Source organism: Lathyrus oleraceus, chromosome 6, assembly GCF_024323335.1.
Source record: "Lathyrus oleraceus cultivar Zhongwan6 chromosome 6, CAAS_Psat_ZW6_1.0, whole genome shotgun sequence".
Lineage (NCBI taxonomy): Eukaryota > Viridiplantae > Streptophyta > Magnoliopsida > Fabales > Fabaceae > Lathyrus > Lathyrus oleraceus.
The window spans coordinates 376,102,166-376,123,501 of NC_066584.1; the positions used below are offsets into that span (position 1 = coordinate 376,102,166).

A 21,336-nucleotide genomic window follows, 5' to 3' on the forward strand; every position below is an offset into this window, starting at 1 on the left:
ACTCTACTATAGTAACTATCTATCTCCAATGTCAACAACACACTAAAGACTGGTTGACACAATTCGTCAAACACTTTGCATGCAATCAACAAAGTTTGGATATCTGTATAATGTTTGTAGTTTTTAAAAAACTAATCACTACCAAATGGTAAGTGATTACTACAACAACACAATTTAACAAATAATTCAAAAGTTATTATCCAAACAATGCTGATTAAGAGGTCAAAGTAATTAACAATTTGTGAACCGAAAAATAAACGATATATATATATATATATATATATATATATATATATATATATATAATATATAATATATATAATATATATATTATATATATATTATATATATATATATATATATATATATATATTATATATATATATATAATATATATATTATATAGATAGATAGATAGAGAGAGAGAGAGAGAGAGAGAGAGAGTACGCAAGAATTTGTTTAGACAGTTCCCCAATCGACCTCGCTATGGGTACGCCTGCCCTCAATTCGAATTCAAATTGAGATATTAATCTAATAAATCTTACTTGGTAAATGTATGAATACAAGAGGTGAGAAATCAAACCTCACAAACCCTAAGTTTGTTCTTGACTCTAGCACCTCCAAAAACCTTGATCAATCTTGATCAAGTAACCAACAATGCCACTTCAATTCACTTGTTATTGCTACTTCCTTGCAAGGCACCCCTTGACCCAAGGCTTTCACCCGACTGAATTAATCCCAAGCGCATGATAATGCAACCAACAATGCCGCTTCAATTCACCTGTTGTTGCTACTTCCTTGAACGACCTCCTTGTCTCAAGGCTTTCACCCAACTGAATTAATCCCAAGCACACACTTGTTGAACCCAATATTTGTTAACAAGATCCACCATTTCACGCTACTCCTTTTCCGACACACCTAGTCTCAAGGCTTTCACTCGATCGGATCCGAATTGCACAATCTTGTCAAAAACCTTCAAAACCTAAAGATCTTGGAGGAAAACCCCAAATCGGTTTTCTTATTTGAATCCCTCAAAGATCGCAACCCAATATTATTGGTACAACAAACCTAATTGGACATTATCAATCCTAATCTAGATGGCACCCAATCAAAAAATGATTATGTGTAGTTTGATTGCGTGTATGCATAAATTGAATTGAAGATGATGAGATGCTTTGAAATCCTGAATTCATGTAAGTTTTACTAACTCTAGAAACCTTAGTATGATGCATGTATGAAGTATATATATGCTTGAGTGAATGAGAGCAAAAAGGAATGCAAGTCACTTTGAAAAAAAATATGAAAATTGCAATTTTTTATCGCATAGGTCGACATGTTGAAGTCACGTGTCAACCTGTACGAAGCATAGGTCGACCTGTACAGGTTATGCGCCTCCTATGTGTTAACCCGTGGAGTCGGCACATAAAACATAAGCTACATGCTTTAATACTACAATATACGTCTCGACCTATAGATCTTATATGTCGACCTGTAGAAGAATTTTTCTTATATGTGCCGACCTGTAAAGGTCATGTGCCAACCTATAAGTCAGCATATAAAACAGGCTTAAAAAATGAGTTACATATGTCAACCTGAAACTTGTATAGGCCAACCTATAGATTTGTTTTTAACATGAAAACTTATTTTTAATATATGAAACCTTTTCTAAATCATTTTTAATGCATGAAACCTTTCCAAAGATGTTTCTAAAGACTCGTATGCTTCCTAATGTTAAGATGCACATAAAGAGTAAGAGGATATCGTCCAATATACATAAATGCTAAAGTATCCTAGTTTTGACATCATACAAAACACACCTAACGAAAGATGTACTCACACTAACTCTTCTGGATGAGAAGACTTGTACTCAAAGGTCTTTTTGGATTGTGATGCATCTGAAGAGTTATCTTGTGCTTCTTCAAATTCTTCATTGTCAGGATGAGCTTCTGAGGTAGGATCAACTTCTGAATCATCAACTTCTAGAGTTTTTATGACTTATGAGCACTCAACTTTAGATGGGCTGATTTCTTCCGAGCTTTCAAATTCTTGACCTCTAGCTCCTGATTTGTCTTTGGATACACAAATTTCTGAATTTTTTTTGAACTAGCTCCAACATTTTAATGTTAGGCTCTTTGTCATCAAATTTAATGTGTAATGACTCTTCAACCACATTGGTTTCAGAGTTATACACTCTGTATGCTTTAGAGCGTTCAGAGTGTCCCAACACGATATCATTCCAAGCTTTAGCATCAAATTTCTTCAGATAAGCCTTGTTGTTTAGGATATAAAAGGTACATCCAAACTGATGGAAATAAGGGATGTTTGATTTTCTTCTAGTGAACAACTCATATGATGTCTTGTTTAGAATAAGTCTAATATAAATTCTATTCTGAACATAACATGATGTGTTTACAACTTTTGTTCACAAGTACTTAGGTAAGTTATTCTCATGGATCATGGTTTTGACAATTTCTTATAAAAATATGTTATTTCTCTCTACAACTCCATTTTGTTGTGGACTTCTAGGAGAAGAGAACTCATGGAGAATTTCATGTTTTTCACAAAATAGTTCAAATGACTCATTTTCAAATTCACCACCATGATCACTTCTTACCTTTAAAATTTTGGATTCTTTTTCATTTTGTACTTGTATGTAGAAGACGTTGAACACATCATATGATTCATCCTTGATTCTCAAGAATTTAACCCAAGTCCATCTACTATAGTCATCAAAAATGACTAGACCATATATTCTTCCCATTGATTGGTGCGGTACTAACAGGACCAAACTAATCAATGTGAAATAGTTCTAAGGGTCTAGATGTAGAGATAATGTTTTTAAATTTGAAAGAAATTTTGTTGATTTTTCCTACTTGGCATGCTCTACAAAGAATATCTGAGTGATAATTGAGATCTGACAATCCTTTAACAAGTTTAAAGTTGTTAAATTTAAAGATTAATCTCTAATTAGTATGACCTAACCTTTTGTGCCAGATCCACTTCTCATCACTCACATATAGAAGACAAACTACCTTCTGATCAATCAATTCAAAAAACTACTTTTATAAACATTGTCCTTTCTCTTTCCTTTAAACACTATGGACTTGTCATATTCGTTCATGACTATGCAACTAGGCGATGTTGGTTGCTTTGCATTTTTATTCCACTTATATATATATATATATATATATATATATATATATATATATATATATATATATATATATATATATATATATATATATTGCACATTTAGTTTGTTTAATTAGAATAAATATATTTTAAACTTTTTTTATTACACTTTTATTTTAAAAATATTTATCACACTTTTAGTACATAATATTTAATACATACTAATTTATAAAAATATTTATTTAGTATTTAATAATACTAATTAAATAATGATACTTAGTTTATTTGATTAAAATAAATATATTTTAAAAATGCGCCTCCCTAAACATATTTTATTCTAATAAATATATATATTTCACTTAAATATATTTTAAACTAACTATGCAAAATGTTTAGAATATACTTGATAACTAAATAAAAATATATTTAATTAATTTTTATATATTATAAAAATAAAGAATAAAAGTCACGTAAAACTAATAAAGAATAATAAAAATAAAAAAATTCAACTTAACAATTCACGTCATTAAATAAAATTAAAAGATTAAAAAATTGCCACATCATTATTATTTTTGATGACTGTATGTTTTAAAAGACCAAAATAATCATAAAAAAAAACTGTCACATTATTAAATAAAAGCAATTTTTTTTTAAAAGTTTTTTCAAAAATCGTCCACATTATAGAGACAAAATAGATATTAATCTTTTATTTAATTATAATAACAATTACTACTATTTTACTTATATTTGAGATAAAAAAAAAAACAGATGAGAGGGATGAAAAAACCAATCACATTTTTACAATGAAAACCCTAAAACAACAAAGTGAACTTTGTCGTATCAGAAACAAGTTGGAGTCAGCTCAGAACTCAACTTGCCGGAAATTTCAGCCTGAGTTGATCGTCGGCCACCAAAAACAGCGATAAAGTCTACCAGGTTTTCCTCTTTTATTGTTTCTCATTTTCCTTTCCCTCTCCTATAGCGCATAAATAAAAAGTATATAAAGCATTGGTTTTTAATTTCTTAAGTGCGAATTCAATGGTTCAAAATGAGCATTCTTGTGGAGTACAATGTACTTTACTGTACACATTACAGCTCTGCTATTATGCATAAAAGTACAACCATGGAAGACAAGATTGTGTTTCGAATCGTGCAAACACACATTCAATGATTGTACGCGCCCTTAGAGATTAAGAGTCCACACAGAATTGGATTATGGTGAAATCAGGTGGAATTATAGTTGTTAATCATAGAATCGAATGATCTGCGATCTTTCTGGAGTTTTTGCGATTCAATTTAGGGTTGGCGACCACATGATGCATGCTAGGGTTAGGGAGAGAAACTCGTTTTTTGTGCGTGGGTTAGAAGATCCGTTTATGCACATGTGGTTTAAGGAAGCCCGTTTAGGATAAGAGTTATTTGGTTACAAAAATGTGCCTATTAATTTTTGTTAATTTAAAAAAACACTGCAACCTTTAATTATCAGGTTAAAAACACTGTGCGACCTTCTTGTTTGTTCGCCACATCCTTCTTTATTCCATGCTACCCGTTCCTGTCTTATTTTTGCTCTGTTTTTGTTGTTAACCAAATGACTTCAAATTCATGCTGCTACTAGTGAGGGTTCTGCTGCTGCTTCCGCCGCCTGTTGAAAAGTATATCTTCGACAAATATTTTTATATCGTATCCACAGAGATCGGTTGATATTACCGCCTTTCTATAATCCAAATGTTATAAGTTTAGAAGGTAACAAAGTTGTTTTGTTTGGAAAATTATCTTGTGAGTAAATGTCACTAAAACAGTAAAATGGTTTTAATCGAATGTAAAAGCTTGGCAAGATTGAAGTTCACTATTTCAAATGTTTATGCTTCCTTATGATAACTATATAGATTTAAGATTATTGATGATGTTCAAGTATCCTCTCAAAGTCATTTATGTCTAAATGATATTGTGATAATCACTATATTGATCCTTAGACGATCTCTCCACCTAACTATCAATATAACAATCTTTAATGTTTAATACCAAAGAAGAGTAATGAATAAATCTATCTCTACAACTTATTCACTACTTGAAAATCTGTTTTATGTCAAGACTCAAATAATCTCTCTCGACAACTACTCAAATCTGGTTTTCAACTTAGGGCAAAAACAGTATTCAATACATCAACAATCTTTATCATATATATAAATCAAATGGAGTACATAAATATATGAGAATACCTACTACCTCCAATCTTGACAAAAGGGAGTTTAGCTCCTCATCATCATTGTTACAAAGCAGAAGCTTAAAGAAGAAAAACTCTCTTCTTTCTCTCTTACAAAAATCTCTTAATATTAATGTGTGAATAGTAATCAATGAATGCCCTAGAATAATGTATTTTTCTACACAAAAAGGTTGACATTTCCCTAATTGGTCATTCTCATCCAAAGCAGAAAAGCTATTCCAAGGCAGACATCAAAATGGCAAAATATTTTTTCTGCAAAACAGCACTTTTGACCCTCAGTCAGCTTGCTGGATTCGCAGCCTTCGCGGCGCGAAGGCAGTTCGCGGCGCGAACTGTTACTTATCCAGCTTCCTTCTTTGGCAAGCTTCATCCAAGATGTGGTGTTGCATTCCAAAGCCTTCTCATCCAAAAATTCTACACAATTAACAAAAATTGTGAAATAACTATTCAAAACAAAATAAATTAAACATAATTGCATTTATACAGAATAGTGAGAACAAAAGTGTGTAATTATATCAAAACTTGGTAAAAGGGACCAATAAAATGATATAAAAAGTAGTATTAATTGGTCCCTAACAACTCTCCTCAACTTATCATTTTGTTTGTCCCTAAACAAAAGTTTCCACCCTTACAACCAAAGCAATGACACAAAAGATTTAAACAAGAATTTACCAAGGACATTCAAATGGTTCAAAAGCGTTTGGCATTTTCTCAATTCACCTATCTCAATTCTAGACAAAACATGAATGAGGGAAATAGTAAAGTGCAAAAATCATTCCAAAGAATTCAAAGCCATATATGTCAAAATTGAATCAAACTTACACACATCATAATAATGATGAATAATATGAAGGGTTATTTTCACTCATCCAAGCAATTAAATCAACAACAACTCAAATCATGCGGTTATCACAACAAGTACCAATTCATGTGAAAAATGAGAATCAAGAGGTCTTTCAAAGGTTGTAATGTGGCTTAGGTTACAAGAAAGGATATGATTAAGAGAATTCAACCAAATTGCTTATCCTAAGGGAGCATTCCCAAAAATTTAACTCTACACAATTTCCCTTTTTTTGATCCCTATCTTTTTCTTTTTCTTTTTCTTTTCAAATCCACACAACCATGAGCATTTTCTTTGCTTTTCTTTTTTCTAATCTTTTTTTTTATGCTCTATGGTTTCAAGGGTGATTTCTTTTTCTTGTTTCTTTTCATATTTTTACCCTTCCATAAAAAAAACTCACTTTTCCAAGTTTCTAATCAACTTTTCACTTTACTCTCCCCAACTTTAGATTCCAAAACCAAATTTATTCAATAATGCTCCCTACTTAGACATAAGCAAAAGGCAAAATTTTGCAAACAACTCGGTTTGAGGTTTCAACTGATACGAACGAAATTAGGATTCATTTATTCCACAATTTTCAATTGATTTTACAATGATCAATCAAATGAATCCTAAAATAAGCTCAAAGGGGTTTAACTAAGGATTATTCCTCACAAGGTTATTTGATTCAAACTTTTTGGTGAAGTGGTTTTTCTCACAAACAATACCTCTATCATTTTCAAAATTTTTACACAAAAAATAGATTGATGCATGATTTAGCATGATAAGAATGAGTTAAAATAATGCTCGGTTTTCCGTTTTTTAGTGTACAATGGAAAGCCTCCTCACAATTGGTTAAGTCCTATTTTGATTCGAAACTGACATATACTTCAATGAATTTATGACATGGAATTTGCACACACCATCAAACTACTCATGTTAAGTCTAGAAAGCGATAAAGTGTACCTTGAAATGCCGACACTAATTCTTATCATCACCACTCGAAGTGTCCTATGCTTCTTTCTTTGCGATCATTTCTCGGTTGCTTAAAGCTTGATTTAAAAATAAGAACAATTAAACAAAAGTGTTGGTAAACCAAAATTTGATTAAAAACACACTTAAATCTCAAATAGCATTCATGCAATTGTCAAAACACTCACAAAAATAAAGTGCCAAAATAAAGTTATGGTGAACTAGAGCCACCCAAAAGTACATCACAAATTTCCAAAAACAAAAACAGAAATAGTACAAAGAAACTCAGAAATAAAACAACTTCTCAATTCTCCAAATTCTCAATCCTCCTCCTCTTGATCACCACCTACATTTCCAAGAACATCCTCCATCTCCTCATTTGGGTCTACACTACCTCCTGCACCCCCCATAAAATTTGGCCTGCCCTCAGGCCAATTAGCATAAGCTGCATAGTCCGCTTGCGAAGGAAAAGTGCGGGCCTCTGGCGCCAGAAACGTGTTCTGGAACTGCTGCTGCATGGCATCGAAGAGAAATGATTGAGACCTCCTGGAGGCCTCAAAGCTCTCGCAACAGTAGTTGGCAAACGCCATCTGATCAAAGCCTGGGGTAGTGTGAGGTTGAGGCTGAGGTCGGGGTCTGGCTCGGGCTCTGGATGAAGAAGTTCCAGGTGCATCAGTCTTATCATTCTGGTTTTGTAGAAACCTGTTCAGATATGCGTCATTGATCACACTGGTGATCGAGAAGTGTACTTCCTCTGGGATGGGAACATTTGCCTGACGGCACAGTCCCATGATAAGTCCTGGATATGCGAGTACACCTGCTTTGCCACCGAAATTGGTTCCGCTTAAAATCATCTTTCTCATTTCGCCTGCGATGATGGATGCGACATCCAAAGACTTCCCGACCATAATGCAGTACAATAGACACCCTACGTCCAGAGGAATTGTGGTGGTGTGGCTTCTTGGCCGAATATTAGTTAACAGTAGCACAAGAAAAGCCCTAGCTCCCAAATTAAAATTTTCTCTTTTCCACAATTTCGGATGTCCTTTGATCATTTAGTTCGAAGGATTTTCCGCTGAGGCATAGGGTAGCATTTATCGTTGCAAGATTCCACCTGTTAGCTGCCTCCATGGTATGATACTCACAACACTCACCCTCTCCAAGAGTTAGGGGATTACCCAGATATGAATTAATGTCATCCCTTCCAAAGGAAACGATCTTGCCCCTTACTCTGGTTCGGTAGATGAAAGCCGTCCCCTCCTCTCGATGCATAGCGTTCGCATAAAATTCCCGAACGATATCATAATTGATTGCTGCTTCTGGTTCGCATAGTTTCATCCACCTTCGCCGTTCAAAAGCCGCAACCACACTATGATACGTCCCAGTTGGAGCTAGACGGATAAACCTCTCAGGCAAGATGGTTCTCTTAATTAGTGATGAACACGAGGCACGATTCGAAAGCCTAATTAAGAGAGCCATCTTGCCTGAGAGGTTTATCCGTCTAGCTCCAACTGGGACGTATCATAGTATGGTTGCGGCTTTTGAACGACGAAGGTGGATGAAACTATGCGAACCAGAAGCAGCAATCAATTATGATATCGTTCGGGAATTTTATGCGAACGCTATGCATCGAGAGGAGGGGACGACTTTCATCTACTGATCCAGGGTAAGGGGCAAGATCGTTTCCTTTGGAAGGGATGACATTAATTCATATCTGGGTAATCCCCTAACTCTTGGAGAGGGTGAGTGTTGTGAGTATCATACCATGGAGGCAGCTAACAGGTGGAATCTTGCAGCGATAAATGCTACCCTATGCCTCAGCGGAAAATCCTTCGAACTAAATGATAAGGACATCCGAAATTGTGGAAAAGAGAAAATTTTAATTTGGGAGCTAGGGCTTTTCTTGTGCTACTGTTAACTAATATTCGGCAAAGAAGCCACACCACCACAATTCCTCTGGACGTAGGGTGTCTATTGTACTGCATTATGGTCGGGAAGTCTGTGGATGTCGCATCCATCATCGCAGGCGAAATGAGAAAGATGGTTTTAAGCGGAACCAATTTCGGTGGCAAAGCAGGTGTACTCGCATATCCAGGACTTATCATGTGACTGTGCCGTCAGGCAAATGTTCCCATCCCAGAGGAAGTACACTTCTCGATCACCATTGTGATCAATGACGCATATCTGAACAGGTTTCTACAAAACCAGAATGATAAGACTGATGCACCTGGAACTTCTTCATCCAGAGCCCGAGCCAGACCCCGACCTCAGCCTCAACCTCACACTACCCCAGGCTTTGATCAGATGGCGTTTGCCAACTACTGTTGCGAGAGCTTTTTCTAAAGGTGTATTGCAAAAGTGTGAGCCTCCATCACTTATCAACACCCTAGGCACACCAAAACGTGAGAATATGTTTTTCTTTAAAAATTTGATCACTGTTTTGGCGTCGGCCTTAGGTGAGGCAATTGCTTCTACCCACTTCGAGACATAGTCAACGGCTACTAGTATGTACTCATTTGAGAAAGAAGAGGGGAATGGGCCAACGAAATCAATACCCCAACAATCAAAAACTTCCACTTCTAGTATGTTGGTTAGAGGCATTTCATCCTGTTTTCCTATTCCTCCACTCCTTTGGCATGCATCACAACTCTTCGCATGTTCATGCGCATCTTTAAATAAAGATGGCCAATAAAAACCCGATTGGAGTACTTTAGTGGCTGTTCTCAAACCACTATAGTGACCTCCATACGGAGAGTTGTGACAGTGCCAAAGAATGTCTCTTGACTCCTCAATTGTTACACACCTTCTCAAAATATTGTCAGCTCCTACTTTAAACAGATAAGGATCATCCCAAACATAATATTTTACATCTGCCAAGAATTTCCTTCTTTGATTGCAAGTGAGGTCTTCCGGTGTTAAACCGGTTGCTTTGTAGTTAGCAAAATCAGCAAACCAAGGTCTCACTTGAATCGCATAAAGTTTTTCATCTGGAAATTCTTCTCTCACCTCCTCTTCTTTGTTTGTAATGTCTACATTGACCAACCGAGACAAATGATCCGCCACCAAGTTTTCAGAACCTTTTTTATCCCGAATTTCCAAATCAAACTCTTGTAATAAAAGGATCCAACGAATAAGCCTTTGTTTGGAATCCGGCTTGGTAAGCAGATATTTTATCGCCGAGTGGTCGGTGTAGATTACAACTTTTGAACCAATCAAATAAGCTCTAAATTTTTCCAATGCATATACTATGGCTAGTAATTCTTTTTCAGTTGTTGCGTAATTAACTTGTGCTTCATTCAACACCTTACTAGCATAGTGTATGGCATGAAAAATTTTATCGCTTCTTTGTCCTAACACCGCACCAACTGCACAATCGCTAGCGTCACACATGAGTTCGAAATCAAGGTTCCAGTTCGGTGCTACGATTATGGGTGCGGTGACCAACTTCTCTTTCAAATCTAAGAAAGCTTTAAGACATGATTCATCAAAAAGAAAAGGCGTACCTTTGTTGAGCAAACTGCTCAATGGCTTCGCTATCTTTGAAAAATCTTGTATGAATCTCTGGTAGAAACCGGCATGTCCTAGAAAGCTTCTTATCCCTTTAATGTTAGTTGGAGGTGGTAGTTTCTCAATAACCTCCACCTTGGCTTTGTCCACCTCTAGCCCTTCAGAAGAAATCTTGTGACCAAGTACGATACCTTCAGTGACCATAAAATTGCATTTTTCCCAGTTGAGCACTAGGTTGGTCTCCACGCATCTCCCCAAAACTACATCAAGGTGTTTTAAGCACAATTCAAAAGATGATTCATAAACAGAGAAATCATCCATGAACACCTCAATGCATTCCTCTATTAAGTCCGAGAATATAGCTTGCATACACCGTTGAAATGTGGCCGGTGCATTACATAACCCAAAAGGCATTCTTCGGTAAGCAAAGATGCCAAAAGGGCATGTAAAAGCTGTCTTCTCATGATCCGCAGGATTGACCGAAATTTGGTTGTATCCCGAATATCCATCCAAGAAACAGTAGAAATTTTTGCCGGCTAACCTCTCCAACATTTGGTCCATGAAAGGTAGTGGGAAATGATCTTTCCTTGTAGCTTGGTTCAACCTTCTATAGTCGATACACATCCTCCACCCGGTCACTGTTCTTGTCGGAATCAACTCATTTTTATCATTTTTGATCACCGTCATTCCGCCTTTCTTGGGGACCACTTGTACCGGACTCACCCATGCGCTATCGGAAATAGGATAAATCATTCCGGCTTCCAAGAGTTTGACAACTTCTTTCCGGACTACCTCTTTCATTGATGGATTCAGACGCCTCTGAGGTTGCGCAACTCGTTTGAAATTTTCCTCCATCATGATCTTATGCATGCAATAGGCCGGACTAATACCCTTCAAGTCGGATAACACCCACCCTATTGCACCTTTGTTCTTTTTCAATACTTGAATCAACTTGTCTTCCTCTTGTGTGGACAATGTGTTGCTTATAATCACCGGTTTAGTACACTCGTCTCCAAGAAACACATACTTCAAGTGTGACGGAAGCATTTTCAACTCTAACTTTTGCTCTTCCGTTTTCTTCTTCGCATCCAAGTCTTCTGTTATTTCTTCTTGATAGGTCAACTCACCACAAGATTCTAACTCGTGCAACATTGCTTCGATCTCTCGTTCCTCATTGTCGGTCAACACGTTGTATGCTCCGATAAGGGATCTTTCTAGAGGATTAGAAATATGAATTTGGTTCGCGACCTCCACTACCTCCTCTTCAATTGCATCGATTCGGAAAGAATCATGCTTGTCGTTTGGATGCTTCATAGCTTCAAAAATATTAAAGGTCACCTCTTCATCTTGCACTCTCACCTTCATTAGTCCATCATCTATGTCAATCATCATCCGAGCTGTTTTCATAAAAGGTCTTCCAAGAATTAGGGGCACATCACGGTCCTCATCCATCTCTACTATTACAAAGTCCACCGGAAACAAAAATTTATCCACTTTCACAAGCATGTCTTGAGCGATTCCGTATGGTGATGTGGTAGACTTGTCGGCTAGTTGTAGAGTCATTCTCGTCGATTTAATCTTAACATTCCCCAATCTTTTAACAATGGAGAGGGGGATTAAATTTATACTAGAATCCAAGTCAATAAAACCATTTCCAATATATGTGCTTCCAATGGTTACCGGTAGAACAACTCGGCCCGGATCGGACTCCTTCCTTGGTAGAGTCTTTTGGATAATGGCACTACACCGTGCATCAAGCAGTATGGTTTCGTCTTCCACGTGTCTCCTTTTCTTTGTAAGAATGTCCTTCATGAACTTAGCATACCGTGACATTTGTTCTAATGCATCAACAAATGGAATGTTGATTTGAAGTTGCTTGAAGATGTCCATGAACCGTGCATAATGCCTAGCATTGTCCTTCCTTGATGGAGCATGTGGATAGGGTAGATGTTGAGTTGGAATGACGCTCACACCTTTCTCTGATTTCTTTTTCTTCCTTGGTTCAGCATCCTTTTTCACCTCCAAATCAATCTGCTGCTCCTTTGGCAAAACCTGCTCTTTTCGCGGCGCGAAGGTGGTTCGCGGCGCGAACTGAGCATTTCCAGCAACCTTCTCACTTTCACCAACCCTGTCTTCTTCTTCCAGCATCCCATCCATATTGTTCTCTTCTATAATCTCTTCACCTTTTTCACTTACCAACTCTTTACCGCTCCTCGTGACAATTGCTTTACAATGCTCCTTTGGATTCGGTTGAGTGTTAGCAGAGCAGAAAAGGAAGATCCTGCATTTTGTTCCGACAGTTGCTTCGCAAGTTGACCTACTTGATTTTCCAGATTTTTAATGGCTGCTTCGTTACTTTTCTGATTTGCCATGGAAGCTTGCATGAATTGTTGAAGAGTATCCTCTAGCTTAGAATTTCCTCCTTGCGACTGCTGTCCTTGAGAATTTGGATGTTGGTAAGGACTTTGCTGCTGAAAATTTTGATTGTTGAACCTTGATGGTTGATAGCCTTGATTGTTTCTTGGTTGGTAGCCTTGATTGTTAGGCTGTTGTCTTTGGTAGCCCTGATTTTGATTATTCACATAACTCACTTCTTCTTGGGATGGAGGACAAAAACCAGTAGGGTGATCCCCTTGACATAATTCACAACATGCTACTTGATGTCTAATTTGAGACCCTTGAATCTCTTTCATTTGCTGTGGAAGCTTGGCCATTTGTTGAGTGAGGAGCTCCACTTGTTGAGAGAGTAGCTTGTTTTGAGCAAGGATGACATCATTGGTATTTAACTCAAGAACTCCCGACTTACGTTGTGAAGGGCTACGATCATGTTGACTTTGGTGATCATTGAGAGCCATCCGTTCAATAATGACTTTAGCTTCTTCCGCAGTTTTTGACATAAGCGAGCCACCCGCGGTGGCATCCAGAAGTGTCTTGTGAGTTGATTGGAGTCCATTTAGAAAAATATGGATTTGAGTGAGCTCATCAAAACCATGTCCCTTGCATTTTCTCAACATTGACTTGAATCTTTCCCAAGCTTCATTTAGAGACTCGTTGCCTTCTTGAGTGAATACCGCAATAGCCGTTTTGGCTTCCATGAATCGGGATTGAGGGAAGTATCTTTCTAAGAACTTTTCTTCTAGTAAATTCCAATCCGTCATCACTCTCGGTGCTTGATCAAGGTACCACTCTTTTGCCTTTCCCACTAAGGAGTGTGGGAACATCCTTTTGAATAGTGCCTCTTCACCCGTTTCATCTATTCCTGTAGAACCCGCAATCTCATAAAATTTGATGAGATGGGTATACGGATCTTCATGATCCATTCCGGTGAATGGATTTGCATAGAGAAGTTGGAGGATTCCGGTCTTCATCTCCGTATTTCTTCCTCCACGGGCAAATTGAGCATTTCTTTTTGGACTATTAGCGGACATTTCGGTACGATTGTCATCCGCCATGTTTCCGTCACAAGCCTCTACAACCACTTCTTCGATTGGAACAAGTGCGGAAGTAGATGCTTCTTCTCTCCGGTTCCTCTCTTCGGCTAGTTTCCTTCTTCTTCGTGTTTTGCTATTGAGCTTCCGAAGTGTTCTTTCAATTTCAGGATCGAATTGAAGTTGCTCCTCGGTTGCTTTTCCTCGCATGCACTAGAATCTACAAAACTAACAAACCAAGTGAAACAAAAGAGGGATAGTAATAAATGTAACACAACTTAAAACAAAGAATTATTGCAATGCTTGTAATATCGACACCAATCCCCGGCAACGGCGCCAATTTGTTGAAAAGTATATCTTCGGCAAATATTTTTATATCGTATCCACAGAGATTAGTTGATATTACCGCCTTTCTATAATCCAAATGTTATAAGTTTAGAAGGTAACAAAGTTGTTTTGTTTGGAAAATTATCTTGTGAGGAAATGTCACTAAAACAGTAAAATGGTTTTAATCGAATGTAAAAGCTTGGCAAGATTGGAATTCACTATTTCAAATGTTTATGCTTCCTTATGATAACTATATAGATTTAAGATTATTGATGATGTTCAAGTATCCTCCCAAAGTCATTTATGTCTAAATGATATTGTGATAATCACTATATTGATCCTTAGACGATCTCTCCACCTAACTATCAATATAGCAATCTTTAATGTTTAATACCAAAGAAGAGTAATGAATAAATCTATCTCTACAACTTATTCACTACTTGAAAATCTGTTTTATGTCAAGACTCAAATAATCTCTCTCGACAACTACTCAAATCTGGTTTTCAACTTAGGGCAAAAACAGTATTCAATACATCAACAATCTTTATCATATATATAAATCAAATGGAGTACATAAACATATGAGAATACCTACTACCTCCAATCTTGACAAAAGGGAGTTTAGCTCCTCATCATCATTGTTACAAAGCAGAAGCTTAAAGAAGAAAAACTCTCCTCTTTCTCTCTTACAAAAATCTCTTAATATTAATGTGTGAATAGTAATCAATGAATGCCCTAGAATAATGTATTTTTCTACACAAAAAGGTTGACATTTCCCTAATTGGTCATTCTCATCCAAAGCAGAAAAGCTATTCCAAGGCAGACATCAAAATGGCAAAATACTTTTTCTGCAAGACAGCACTTTTGACCCTCAGTCAGCTTGCTGGATTCGCAGCCTTCGCGGCGCGAAGGCAGTTCGCGGCGCGAACTGTTGCTTATCCAGCTTCCTTCTTTGGCAAGCTTCATCCAAGATGTGGTGTTGCATTCCAAAGCCTTCTCATCCAAAAATTCTACACAATTAACAAAAATTGTGAAATAGCTATTCAAAACAAAATAAATTAAACCTAATTGCATTTATACAGAATAGTGAGAACAAAAGTGTGTAATTACATCAAAACTTGGTAAAAGGGACCAATAAAATGATATAAAAAGTAGTATTAATTGGTCCCTAACACCGCCTCCCCCATATTTAGCTTTAGAAACAAGCCTAAGAATGTTCTTTGAAATAGTAGTGATAGTGTAGAACTTACTGAAAAAAGGGAAAGCAGTGAAATGGTGTGGAGGGTGTTGTTGACAGCTCCAGAAATATTTTGAAGAAGAGAAGATTTAACCCACAGCCCACTATTGATAACTTGTTTAAGAAGGATATACATTTTGATGATGTTTAATGTGATGATGTTGTGTTATCAAACGGCAGCGCCATGGCGGATATACATGGTGGTTTTTGGGCTCGCTGCAATGTTAAATATTGGCCGATATTGGGGGTTTTTCTGCCATAGTTCGCTCTAATGAGCGGCCCGAATGGTGGGATTTTGGCTCTCCGACATCGACAAGACAGATGATGTGTGGATTGTGGAGGAAAAGGATACTCCAGTCCCATTCAACATATTGTTATAGAGGATGATGCTAGTCATAATGTGCCACCCTTAGAAGAGATTAAGGATTAGGTGTTTTTGGTGTTTTTTACTAGCATAGTTTGTTTTGTAAATTTTATGTGACTTATGAGTTTGTGTGACTTGCTTGCTTGTGCTCATGAATTAAAATTTTATATAAGTATCAGAAGCGTGATTTAAGGTTTTATTTGTCTTACTCATCTACTTGTGCTGCTTTATAGGCATACGTATGAATATTGTAAAATTTTAGGATTTGTGTTACAATTCCCCGTCTTACAATTTTACTTCACCTTTTTGATTTTGCACAAAATCTAAGTTTTGACTACTTTGAGCACAGAGTTGCTCACGCATGATAATAAATGTATTTTATGTTATGATGTAATAGGTATGGTATCGTCTACTTATATAAGATAAGATCTAGATCAATTTGAGTCATTTCTAAACTTTGGTTCTCTGGCAATGTTAGGAAAAACTGATTTGCTTTGGAATTAATGGAGGCCAAATTTTTCCGCTTTCTTAAGATTGTGGGTGTTGGATACAAAGCTAGAGCCGAATCTGCAGGGCGTCTATTGTATCTCAAACTGGGTTACAGTCATGAGGTGGAATTATCAGCGCCTCCCGCTGTCCGTGTTTTCTGCTTCAAAAACAATGTAATTTGTTGTACTGGAATAGACAAGCAAAGGGTGCATCAGTTTGCAGCTACTGTTCGCAATTGTAAGCCACCTGAAGTTTACAAAGGCAAAGGCATAATGTATACTGACGAAGTTATCAAGAAAAAGCAAGGAAAGAAGTCTAAATGATCATATGATCTCAGCCGATTTCACGAAGTCTATGTCTCAGGTTCGGCTAAACTCTGCAGAATTGTTTCATCTAGTTTTCGAACAATTTCACTGTTAGAATTCTTAAACAGAAAGTCATAGATATGATCAAGCTTCAAATAACAGCATTTTTTTGCTTCACTCTGATTGATATGTAACATTAGAATTTGTCTTTGTTGAGACATTTTATCTTTTTAATAATACAAAAAATCATGAATTCGAATATATTTAGTTTTTAATGAATGGCAGTGATATTTTTGTGGTTGTTGATTTTCATATTCTTAGTTCTTGTGTATTTTTATATCCAATTCAGAAGTCAAACAAAAATTTGCTGTAATTTCACTTAAATGAATTCAAATGGAAAAGTGTGAGACCAGTCCACATTGAAGTTCAATGAACAAGTAATTTATACCCAAGAGGGCATTATTGAACTATATGTTATAGTTGAGGTAGTTCTTTTTTTGAGTGTCTAAGAAGCCACTAAAGAATTCTCAAACAGCATAAGAATAATACTGATATAAAGTATTTGTAAGCCAGCTACACTAACTGGTGTAGCATACTCTACAATCTTTCTGATGTAAGAGCTTAGAAGATATTTTTTAGTATCCATATTTTTTATAATATTTAAAATGAAACTGTTTCTTTATTAAGATTCCTTATGTCAATAATATCTTTTTTCCTTGGTGAAGATAGAATCTTGAGTAGTGGAGTTACAGAGGATTTAGAAGACATATACTAATTGGTCCTCATTAACTAAGTCATTTCAATGATTAGGTAAGAACTAAAATTTAAAATGGAAAAAACAAACCTTCAATATTGTCAACGTATGCATGTTCTTATGAATGTAATGTAACCAAATCTATATTTATATTTGTGCGAAGAGGAATTTATTCAAATTAAGGGGATACACCAACTAGTATTCAAAGAGAAATATCCAAGTTTCATCTTGATTAAGTAGACTTTTAGATCGTGATGCATGATAGAATTTAATGGTCAACTAGTAAACTACACCATCAATTTGAAGAATGATGTGAAGGTTATTATTAAGGATACATTTGATAGAAAATTTATGTTAGAAAATGAGCATGAAATAATAAAATAGATTTATCTAATAAAATTAATCACTGATAAGTGATAACAAAATAATTCCTTAAAAATATTAATAAAAATAAAATAAAAGTTAAAGAAAAAAGTGCTTAAGTGAATACTACTTGCATAACTAGATCCTACACACTAGAAGTTAAGCAAAAGCAGGACAACTTTGAGTCTAAAATTTGTCATCCTACACTAAATTGATCCATAAAAATCTTGGCATATGTTATGCTTAAATTTGGACTTTGGATAATCTCATATAATGAAATTTATGTGTAGGTTTTGATCATTAATCATATACAATACGAGAATAGGTGTCAGGTTATAGTTTATCAAATTAGATCTGCATGTGATATAGTATGAGAGCTCACATGAATTCAATGATTGAGTTCAAGTTTTTGCTGAAAATGTTCCACATGGTCGGAGAGAAAAGAGAAAGAGAAGGATATATAATCATGACTCTTTTGGGGTATTGTATGAAGGAACACTAATAGGGATTGTGATGGATATATCCTTCTTTATATGATAATAAAAATTAAAGTATATAAATATATATTGTACAAGTATCGAGCGGGATTGATACTAAAGTATCCGTAAAAATATATTGTACAAGTATGGAGCGGGATTGATACTAAAGTATCCGTATCTGGATCCATATTCTTTTATTTTAATAATTAATTATCTGTGTTCGCGTCCGTATCCATTTCGCAGATTTTTATCCTATTTATTATGAATATATTTTTGATTGCAATTTCAATTTGTATGCATTTTTATATAAATTTGTGTTTATTTTTTAACTCAACAATAATATTATTAAAAATTTAAAATTAAATAATAAATTATAATTGATCAATTACTTTTATTAAAAAAAAACAGGTAAACGAATATGAATACGAGTGTTTAAATACTCATAGGATACGAATACATGTATAAATGTTGATGCCTATGCATGTATGAATTTGGATATAAAGATTTTTTCAAAATGCCCGGTATAAAGATATGTGACCATACCCTACTTATTGTCATCCCTACCCCGAATCAAATAGAGAAAGCATAAACTTAAAGAAATAATTTAGGAACTTACTAAAAACATTTTTTTTGTTTTAAAACAATTCTTAATGAATTAAAACTATTAATAACAAATAGAAGAATAATAGCATGATATACAATTGTAAATAATTTTATCTTCTAAATATCAACAAAACTCATATTTGCGGGTAATAATTCGAATTCACTCCGATTTGATGGGGAAATCCACTTTAATTAAGTTATGAGTTTGAATTTTTCCTAATTTTAAAAGATAAGTATGGACTGGTAATAGGGACACTAATACCAATCACGTTCACAATTTAAAATATTTCATTTCCCCATTCACAATTTAAAATATTTCATTTTGATAATCTATAATATTAGTTGTTTGATTGATACATTGATATTTTCATTTGTATTTTATTGTTTGAAATATTTAAAATATCCTAGAATTTTTTAACGATAGTCTAATTTATTATTTCTAATGTCGGTTAGAGTTCGAGATAATTTATGGGTCGAAGAAATTGATTATTTCAAATCTACAAAATTGATTCCGATGCGAGTATGAGACGAGATGGAGACACTCGAACCCGTTTGTGACGGATTTTGAGTTTAACTATTTATTCCTATTTGATTTTAGGGTGGAGAATAAGTTTTTAATTGAAATTTGAATTTGAGTTGGGGGAATGTAAAATCTGTCCATGTTGAGATGTCTAATCTTTTGAGATTAACTACTATTGGTAGAGTTTCATAAAATTGACATTTAACCACAATTGAAATAACAGTATAGGCCAAGTAGTAGCATGTTTGTCTTTGGTTGATAGGTATAGGCAATCTATTATTTTTCAGATTGATTTTTATTTTAAAATTTGTATAAATTCATTCTAAATCAATTCATATTTTTTATTGATTTGGATATTGATCTCACCTGATCAGGAGGGCCTTCCACGGTCTTGGTTAATGGGCCGGAGAATGAAATGAGAGGGGGGTGTACCTGCAAGGTGCTCCAATGCTTAAGTCAGAAAAGGTACAGAATGAGGTTATCAGAGTGTGAGTTAGAATACCTGCCCCTTTGCCATGAAAGGGGTATTTATAGTGAGCCCCCAGCGCTGGGCCAAGGCTCCTAATGGGCTGGATTAGCTAGGCCCAAGGAGGAGCTGCCAGGGGACGCGTAAGAAGCGTTAAGACCTAGACCAAAGTCTGCCCCCTGGTCCAACTGCCCCTATCCCTAAGGCGACAATATAGGGGAGTTGGGTGACGTGGTGCGTGGGATGCCGTTAGGGCTCTGCCCGACACAACTGAGGTGCCCGCGACGTGGGTTGACGGTGAGTGGATGGAGATCGTATGAGGAGGACCCGCTCGCTGTCCGACACGTGTTTAGGGGGCTGAGGAGACGTTCGTCGGGCGGACTGTCGTCCACCTGACGTGTCCTCGTGGTCGTGTGGACATGGCCGTTTGGACGTGGGCTTGGCGAGCATTGGGCCGTGCCGTGCCTAGGGTCATGGCCCAGTCCGGAACAGGAGCCCCCCAAGTCGAGTCTCTGAGCCAGAGGGATGACTTATGTTTCAACTAAGGGTTCCCCGAGACGATGGGGAAGCTTGATCGTTAGACAGACGAGGTCGTACCAGACCTATTCATGACCGACCCTTTCTTCGGGAATGTCGGGGATGGAGGTGATCGGTTGATCTGCGCCTTCCTTGTAGTAAACGTGGGTATGACGCGGGGAGGTGGCGTCTTGGTGAGTCGAGGAGACGGATAGGTGCTCGGGTCGTTTCAGCTTCTCATCTTTGACAGACGTGTCTCAGAATTAGTGGGGTCGCTTCGTTTCGCGTGCAAAGACGGCGTAGGCAGGCTAGGCAATGATGACCTAGCGTGTTGGTCCACGTGCCAAGCCCTATAAAAGGGGGTTGAGTAACTTCATTTCCACTTTTTCTTTTTGCCCACGCGTTCATCGGAGTTCTCCACATTCTCTCTCGTTTGCTCTCTCAACCGTCTGGACCGCCGTCTCCGCCCGTCCTCCTATCTGAACCACCGTCTTCTGCTCGGACACCACCGTACCTTTTCAACTTAACTATGTCAGGTATGATTTTCCACTGTGACCCATTCTTTTTCCTTGTTGTTTTCTGTCAAACGCATGCTATTTTCGTAGAAATGTGGTTAGGTTTAACTTAGGGACAGTGGAGTGGACTGTAGGTGTATATTAGATGGTAGAAAATAGGGTTGGGATCCTACTGTACCGGGCATAAACTTCATATGCCGGGCAACACTTGCATAGGTTGTATGAAGTTTATGCCCGGTCTCCATAGAATGCGCGGGCCACCGAGTTGAGCACGGTTAGTGTCCGTCGCCGCTACGCCCTTTCACTTGACCTGCG

General features: G+C 36.5%; 1 protein-coding gene across 1 annotated transcript; it reads left to right on the forward strand.

The window, feature by feature from the left end:
• The first annotated feature begins 3,900 nt into the window (after positions 1–3,900).
• Positions 3,901–17,066, forward strand: LOC127093086 (60S ribosomal protein L6, mitochondrial). Its single transcript, XM_051031986.1, has 2 exons — positions 3,901–4,068; positions 16,490–17,066. The coding sequence occupies exon 2, from the start codon at positions 16,515–16,517 to the stop codon at positions 16,821–16,823; it is 309 nt and encodes a 102-aa protein (XP_050887943.1). The 5' UTR covers positions 3,901–4,068; positions 16,490–16,514; the 3' UTR covers positions 16,824–17,066.
• Positions 17,067–21,336: the final 4,270 nt, after the last annotated feature.

What these genes read in the sequence shown, in the direction of transcription:
- LOC127093086 (XM_051031986.1), top strand. Translation starts at nt 16,515, where the DNA reads ATGGAGGCCAAATTTTTCCGCTTTCTTAAGATTGTGGGTGTTGGATAC.